The sequence below is a fragment of the Silene latifolia genome, chromosome 2 (genome assembly GCF_048544455.1).
Source record: "Silene latifolia isolate original U9 population chromosome 2, ASM4854445v1, whole genome shotgun sequence".
Classification (NCBI taxonomy): Eukaryota; Viridiplantae; Streptophyta; class Magnoliopsida; order Caryophyllales; family Caryophyllaceae; genus Silene; species Silene latifolia.
Window position 1 is genome coordinate 149,474,077 of NC_133527.1, and position 8,928 is coordinate 149,483,004.

General features: G+C 36.3%; 1 protein-coding gene across 2 annotated transcripts; it reads left to right on the forward strand.

The window, feature by feature from the left end:
• Positions 1–2,689: 2,689 nt before the first annotated feature.
• Positions 2,690–7,109, forward strand: LOC141643128 (uncharacterized). 2 transcript variants are annotated; one of them, XM_074452166.1, is made up of 4 exons: positions 2,690–2,902; positions 3,119–5,247; positions 5,854–5,901; positions 6,276–7,109. In XM_074452166.1, exon 2 carries the CDS (start codon positions 3,230–3,232, stop codon positions 5,018–5,020), a length of 1,791 nt encoding a protein of 596 aa, XP_074308267.1. In that variant the 5' UTR covers positions 2,690–2,902; positions 3,119–3,229; the 3' UTR covers positions 5,021–5,247; positions 5,854–5,901; positions 6,276–7,109. The 2 variants fall into 2 exon arrangements, with proteins under 2 accessions (XP_074308267.1, XP_074308266.1); XM_074452165.1 differs by having other exon boundaries at positions 5,854–7,109.
• Positions 7,110–8,928: the final 1,819 nt, after the last annotated feature.

The following is an 8,928-nucleotide window of genomic DNA, read 5'->3' on the forward strand; positions in this document are numbered from 1 at the left end:
TGTAACCGCGATCTTGGAGTGCTTTGTTTATCGACCTAACGACGCAGCCGTTTTTAGCTTAATTATTTATGACGTACATCATAAATACATAAAAACAACAAATTTGTAAAAAATTTAAACAAACATTTATAGTTATAAAATTAGCCACATTAAATTGTTGACTACAAAATATTCATGAATAATATTAACATGTAGTAAAATATATGGAAATAAAATTCAAATTAAAACAAAAATAATGTAAAAGAAGTAAATATTTACAAATGTTTGGTTTATAGCTTATTCGCGATAAAAAAAATATTTTATATTTTAGTTAAAGATGGACGTCAACAAAAGTAAATAAATGGAACAAATAGAACAAGTCCGCGATTTTCGCGGGTACAAAACTAGTTGTAAACTTATATGGTTATGAGTTATTTAAGGTTTGATTTTCCGACCAAGTCATAATAACTTGATAAGGTTTGGGTTATTCAAATCATTAGCTCAATGTTCCATCACCCTACAAAGTATAAAAGTTTTTTTTTTTTGATGACGAGGGATTTAATCCCCCGGACACATATAATACCTTGCAAACCACGTGTGTCTGGTAAGACACCCCTTAGGATGACAGGTAACCGCACAGGTAACCGCAACACTCCTGTGTAGGGAGTCAACCCGAGACCTTTCAATTCGTTGTCAATTTGCAAAGCTTTGAGGCACTCACGCGTTCCACTACACTCAAGCCACTTTGGTTAAAGTATAAAAGTTACTCTTATAACATTTTGAGGAGAAATAGGAACATACATCGGATGTACTACCTCAGACCTCATTAGTTTTTGAGCTTATGTGTATTTTTTTTGAGCTTTTTAAAGTTTATAAGTTACATTTTAATTTTTTGCCGTCAAAACTCAAATTTAAATGAGCTTATATAAAATGTTTTTGAATTATATTGTAATTTTTTAAGCTTAATGTCTAATTGAATGAACTCAGAAACTTTAAAACAAAGCTCGAAAACTTTATTGTAATGCTCAAAAATTAAGTAATTGGTGGTAATACATCGGATGTATAATCCACTTACTGCATTTTGAGCCATTGGCCGTTTCAAAAAATAGCGAGCCATTTCAAAAGATAGTAATTTGCAAATACAACTATACAAGACCACAAATTCTCATTTGTGACGGTCATATACGTCGCAAGCTTGCGACGGGTCAAATAATACCAACATGGGGATATAAAACAAAAGTAAAGTGCCTAGAAATTAGCATTTTGTTTTGTCTTATTTACCCATATGGATAGTATTTAACCCGTCGCAAGCTTGTAACGGATATACCCGTTACAAGGGAGACTTGCTGATACAAGACAAGTAGACAACCAGTTATTCACAAAAGCTTATCGGGTGAAAATTAAATCCGTCATTTAGGTCAGGTCAATTTAAAATGCTTTATAGTAACCAATTCACAAGTAAAAAAAATCACCAAAATCACAATTCCAGTTTTGTTTCACTCTGGAATGAAGCTTTCATTCATCATCTTTTTGCAGATGAAAGTGCTAAATCTATTCTAGTTAAGCCCATTTATAGGTCACAGACAAGAGATGAAGTTTATTGGTTACATAATAGTTATGGTGTTTATAGTGTGAAGAGTGGTTATGGGGTTCTTTTTGGTGAATTTATGGAAATGAGAGGCTCAAATAAGGATAAGGAAAGGCTTAGTGAGGATGGTCGATTCTTTTGTAAACGGAAATTGTGGCGGCTTCCAGGACCACAAACATGGAAAATTCTGGTGTAGCGAATCATTACTAGTTCTCTTTCTGTGGGAAGTAGCTTTGCACAACGAAATATTGGGGTTGATCCGGGATGTAAGTTTTGTAGGAGTGGGGATATGGTCATGGAAACAATGGAACATTTATTTCGGGACTGTCCTGTGTCCCGAAGGTTGTGGGCTTGCTCTGCGATTGGTATTCGTACCGATAACGGCTCACACTAGAGTATTGGAAAATGGGTCATTGATTGAGTTTCTTATTTGGGAAATTTAGAAGGAGCGGAGGAACGTCTAGTCCAGTTTTTGGCCATGATTTGGTGCTTATGGAGTATACATAACCATATTCTTTTTCAGGGGATGGACTTTCATCCTCTTATGTTTTACAATATTTGGACGCAAGTGGTAGGGACGACTAATCAGGCAATAGAAGCGGCTAAAAAAGGATCAATTTCCACCACGGGAAGTACTAATGTTTTGAATAATGATAGGATTATTTGGATTCGCGAAAGTAAACCGGTATGTGTCATGGGCACAATAAGTTATTGTGACTATGTCCGAGTTATGGTGGACGCATGTTGGAAAGGTTTGGATAATGCAGGTATTGGCTGGGTCGCTTTATCAAGAAGTGGGGATAGGTGTTACTACACAGGTAAAAGCATTAAGGCTGAATCGGCTTTGCAAGTGGAAGGACTAGGTGTGCGTATGGTTCTTTTATGGGCTATGGAACAGGGAATACGACACTTGGAGATCTCTTCGGACTGCCTCTCTCTTGTTTGTCAACTGACTGGGATTGAGCGACCACATCATCTTCTAAAGGCTATCCTTTATGGCATTTATTATTGTTTCTCATCTTTCCATTGTTTAGCTGTTAGTTATATTCCTAAATCTTTTAATAATGTGGCCTATAGTCTTGCTTATAAGGCTATGACTAGATAGGTAAAACTTCCGCTGCTAAAAAAAAAAAAATTTGTTTCACTTCAACAGTCACACAACTCACAAGAAGTAAAAGTTGCCTCCCTTGAAGTATCAATCCCCAGCAACAACTTTTGTCAAAAAAAAAAAAAAAAATCCCCAGCAACAAAAACACATCATAAGTTCAGAACAGTCCTTGGTCTTACTGCCTCAAACGTTCATCGATTCCAAATTCATTTGGGATAAATTCTAAGGTACATATAATTCTCTTTAATTGCTCATATTATTCCCACATTTCTCATGCTTCAATTTCCAATTTTTGTATTACTCCGTACTTAAGTATATTGATTGAATCGTAGCATCAAAATCGAACCTTTGAGAACTTGGGAAATGGGAAATTCGATTTTTTCGATCACTAATTCCCTTTTTTTGGTTTGCAACTAAAAAAACCCGTAAATTGATTTTGACAGATGGATGATAAACAGAAGAACATTGAGACAATAATCAAGAGATTATGACTTGAAATCAGGTAAAAGCTGCATTCTTTGAATAAACCCAATTCAAAAGATTACATCTTTATCATGGTTCAGCATTTTTCATCCAATTATATCATGCCGCGACTGATTTCTGTGTCGAGGGAGACTAGGTTTATTGAATGTTTAAGTGCAGTTGTAGTGAAGGGAAATTGGAGCCAACTCTTGAGACCCCAAATTGCTTCTGGTTTAAGCTCAACAGTAATTGAGAAAGTGTCGGCTAACGCGTCGTTAGGTTTACATAATTGTTGGGCATTTTATGAATGGGCTGAAAAAATTCCTGGTTATAAGCATTCACTTCAGTATACTTGGAATATGGTTCATATGTTAACTAAACATAAGTATTTTAGGGTTGCACAGAACTTGGTTGAGAAAACTGCCCTTAAGAATTTGTTGTCTTCTCCAATTGTCTTGAGAGCTCTTTTTGCTGCCTATGATGACCCCGATTTGAATTCGCAGATATTGAGTTGGTTGGTCATATATTATGCTAATTCTAAGATGACTCATGATGCAATTCTAGTGTTTGAGCATATGAAGATTCATAGGATTCAGCCTCATTTGCATGCTTGTACTGTACTTTTGAATTCGCTGGTGAAAACGAGGTCCATTGCTATAATGTGGAAGATGTACAAGAATATGTTGAATCTTGGGGTGGTTCCGAATCTTCATGTGTATAATGTATTGATTAATGGTTGTTGCAAGTCTGGTGAGGTGGAGAAGGCGGAAGAGTTATGGAATGAGATTGAAGAAAAGTGTATAGTGCCTGACATTTTCACTTATAACTCAATGATTTCTTTGTATGTGAGGAAGGGTAAGCATTATGAAGCGTTGGCGGTTCAAGATAGGATGGAAAAGGCAGGTGTGGCTCCTGATATCGTGACTTATAATAGCTTAATATTTGGTTATTGTAGGGAGGGTAAAATGCGGGAGGCTTTGAGGCTTTTCAATGAACTTAAAAGTGTAAGTCCTAACATTGTGACGTACACCACTTTGATTGACGGGTATTGTCGAGCCAATGACCTAGAGGAAGCATTTAGATTGCGCCATGTGATGGAGGCTAAGGGTATAAGTCCAGGGGTTGTAACTTATAACTCAATTCTACGCAAGTTGTGTGAGCTAGGTAGGATAAGGGATGCCAACAAGATCTTGCATGAGATGAGTGAAAAGCAGCTTGAACCCGACAATATCACATGTAATACCTTGATTAATGCTTATTGTAAAATAGGAGACATGACCTCTGCCTTAAAGGTCAAGAACAAGATGTTAGACGGTGGGTTGAAGCTTGACCAGTTCACATTCAAAGCTCTAATACACGGTTTCTGCAAGACGATGAAAATAAATAGTGCAAAGGAGATGCTTCTAGAAATGCTTAATGCAGGATTCGCTCCTAGTTCATCTACCTATTCTTGGATTGTAGATAGTTATTGTAGCCAGAATAATGAAGAGGCAATAGAAAGACTTCTGAGTGAGCTTGGAGAGAGCGGTGTTATTGTCGATATTTCGGTGTATCGAGCTCTAATTAGATGTCTTTGTAAGAAGAATAGGATTGAATGTGCCAAAAGAATATTTGATTGTATGGAAGAGAAAGGTATTAAGGGAGACAGCATTGTATACACGAGCTTGGCGTTTGCGTATTTTAAACAAGGGAAGACTAGAGTGGCTTCTGAGATGTTGGATGAAATGTACAAGAGAAGATTAAACGTAACTCTGAAAATATATAGGGAGTTTAGTGCTTCTAATTCTGGTGAGAACAAGATTTTGGGACTCTTCTGGGATCACTTGTTGCGAAGAGATCTCATCTCAAAGAATGTGTACAAGCACATGCAAGATTTAACCTAGCTTGACCCTCCATTGTTCATACAATTTTTGGTAAGAGGTGAGAAGTAAGTTTGTTCGACTGAAACAAGTTTACCTGGCGGCTTTGAAAAAAGCCGCCCTTCAAGGTGGATGGTTACTGTATGAAGGCAGCATTCTTGAACCTTGCTAGAAAATGCCAGCTTTGCCGAATGCTATAATGTGGAAGATCTTATCTCAAAGAATGTGGTCCTACTCCTTGCCCAGTCCGGGTAATTTATATCACTATATTAATTCAGCATTCGACAACATCATATATTGGCTATTTGTTGCTTGATTTATGAGTCAAGTGGTTTCATGATAATCTTATTACGACACCGTCTTACAAGATACTATTGTTTCTTGCCTACCTGCTTCGTCTTTTGATAAGGTATTGCGGTGATAAGAATTGATTGTTGAAAAACCTTGGCATATATGATATATGTGCTCTCTATCTTTCAATTGTTTGTGTTTTCCTATATCCCCGGGGACACGTGATAAAATTCTATACTGTTTCTTTATCATGAGAAGACGTAATACTTGTATTTTGTCATAAGATAGCGCCATTAATTAGTAAAAACGCATCTCATGGTAAGATTGGAAATATAGAATTTTAACGTGTGTCCTCTAGGCACACGTTAGAAGCACCGTTTTTATAGTTCTTTGCTGACTACAGTTCTGGTTCGGATCCCCAGTTTGAATATGTTAAACTTATCACTTACCAGTTACATGAAGTCCTAAATCTTGGATTATTGGTGCCTTATTTACAGAGCTGAATTGCACTTCTACTATTATATACCTTGCATGATTTAAATAGAATTTTGATGTACATTTTGCAGGGGACTTTAATTCCATTCCATCCCGCTATCCTGGATTCCTTTCAAGAGGTATTTCTGTTTCATTTATGATACAAAGCAGTTCTAACTTCTAACACTGTGGATTAGAATTTTGACCTGCTTAATCAGACTTGTTTACCTATATAACCCATGTTTTTTTGTTGTTGTAATGCAATGACACATAATCATTAGCATCTGATTCAGAATACCGATTTTAGCATTAGAACTTGTATTTCATTAATAGATTAGTTGACTTCATATATTACAAAAAAAAAAAAAAAAAAAAAAAGCAGTCGTCCAAAGGTGATAAATTAGATACTATGGATTACACAGTATCGGAACATCAATAGTCCTAAAATACCTAACTACAGAAATGTGACATGACCATCTTTTCATCGCTTTATAATTCAATCATGTTCGTTCAGCTTCAATGGCTCACTTGAACCTTAGCGTATCAGAAGCCTTATTCAAAACACTGAAGACTAGTTGTTTCTCTTCTTTGCTCCAACGAAGGCCAATTTCGTCGTTCACCTTGAGCGCCCTTGGACTAACAATGTCTCTGTGCCAATAACCATTAATTATATATGCTTGGGTAGACTGATATCTGTTAAACTTGAGATGACATAACTTATTACGGTCCACATCGAGAGCAGTGATGGAAATAGCCTTTCCCTTTTCAACATTATCACGAGACTTATCATCAAGATAATTGTTAATGTGGTGCGCTTCAGTCTTCCCAATCAAGAGCCTGTTTTGTCGTTGTTCCACGTCGCTTTGGGTTAGAACCTTGGTAATGGTCCACGGGACGTTTGCATCTTGTTCTATGACTGGTTCCGGGATGATGTTATTGTTGGCTGGACCCGCTTCTGGAACATCTTGTACTATGGCTGATTTTGAGATGTTATTGTTGCTTGGATATGCTTCTGAGGCATCTTGTCCTATGACTGGTTCTGGGATGTTATTGCTGGCTGGACCAACTTCTGGGGTATTGGGATCATGGCGGCTTGTGACACGGGATACAGGTTCGAGGAGATTAACATTAAACAGCATTACACAGTCTTTTGATTTGTATTGGTTTAGAACTTGAGATTGTGAGATACCAAGATTTGGCGGCTTAATCACGAGGTCGCTAATTGCAGGACCCGTGAGCCCAAGATACGTAGTATCCTCTTTGTTTGCCGTATTTGTGTATGTACCGGGATAATGTTGATTTTCCGAATGAAAATAAGTACCAGTCGAAAGTCTTAGGTTAAGATCAATCTCACACTCATCGGAAAACTCATAATTTGAACTCAATTTCTGTTTTTTGTCACCGAGAATACATTGTGAACTCGTAAATTGTGCATCATCATCATCAACAAATTGCGTTCTTATTCCTTCGATCCCATCATCTACCTTTCTTTTCCCTTTCCTTTCACGTTCGTAAAATTCAACTAAAAGTCGGACATTTAGGGTAAGATTAGCATCGATACTTGCCTGAAAATCATTGTCCGCATCAGAACCCTCTTGAACGAGATTGTTGTTATTAGGAACATCCATGTTGTAAGTGTATTTTCGGGGAAGGATTAGCAAAGGAAGAAAGAAACGGTGAATTTTCGAGGGTCTAATGTAAACCAAAGGGTATTTAACCTATTTATAGGTAGACGATTAAGAACTTGAGATAGTCAATTACCTTCTTTAAGTAAGATTAGAAATTTGGTTTGCTACTAGAAGTAGGATCATGTTATGTTATTATGAATATGAGAACTAGAAACATGGTTAAATATTTTAGGAAAATATTCCTAATTCAAGTGTTATAGTTAGATTAGAATATAAATATGGAAAGTATTTACTGCTTTGCTGGTGGTGTTGCGGAAATCAGAACTCTAATTACTGTAGGAAAACTGCACTCCTTCGTTTTCTGTTGCTTTAGCGCCTGTTTTTTTCAGGCTTTTTAGAATGAATCGAATCGAATGAATGGAGTGAATCGAATCAATCGAGCCGAATCGAATCAATGGAGTCGAATCGAATCGAATCGAATCAATGGAGCCGAATTTGATCGAATCGAATCAATAGAGTGAAATGAATCGAATCGAATCGAATAAAAAAATTGAATTGAGTGAATCGAATCGAAATAATCATATTAATATTATTAATAATAATAATATTTAATATTATTGTTATTATCAACTATAATAATAATAATATTCATAGTATAATACTATTTATACTAAAATTATTATTTTTAAGAAAAAAATTATAATATTATACTCTTTCTGTCCCGGTAATTTGTTGTCCTATTCCATTTTGGAGTGTCTCATTCAATTATTGTCCTTTCTATTTTAAGAATGAACTTGGTGAACAATTTGATCATTCACACTCAATTTGGTCCGCTTGTCATTTTATAATTGGCCACTCCTCTTTCCTTGGTCTTTGTGCCAAAATCAAAAGACAACAATTGACCGGGATAGAGGGAGGAGTATATGAATAATCATAAATTATAATAATGAAAAAATAGTAATTTTTTACTAATAATATTCTTAATAACAATAATAAATAATAATGTCAATATTAATAATGATATTAGTAAAAATAATTGTTTCGAATAAAAACACTCAAGTAAGCGTTGCTCGAATCCGGGTCGGGTCAACGCGCTCTTCTCAGACGATGACACCTCGAACCTATGCTTGCTCTCTCCGGATGGATCTTTCACGCGTAACAAATAGGGCCTCAGAGGGTTCGCAATAGGTCCTTCTCTGATGCCTTACGATAATGTTGGATAGTTGGGACCTTGCTTGAAGCTAAGGTTTCCGTGCCCTCTCATAGTAGCTCGAGTAGTCTTACTTCTAGAGAGAGGAAGTTGTTGGTGAGAAGTATTTTACCATTGATGGGTGAATAATGAGGTATTTATAGATTTCTATGTGTACCTTAAATGATGGCTGGCAAGCATAGTTACCATATTCGCTATGAATACGCCTTATCGATTCGCGATTCGCTTATAGAAAATGTGTTATATGTATTTTCGATGAATCGGTTGATAGAATTCGCTTTTAACAATTCGTGATTCGTAGAGTATCAAGCGAATCCGTAACCATGTTG

Coding starts and splice junctions, on each gene's coding strand:
- LOC141643128 (XM_074452165.1), top strand. CDS start 3,230: ATGGTTCAGCATTTTTCATCCAATTATATCATGCCGCGACTGATTTCT.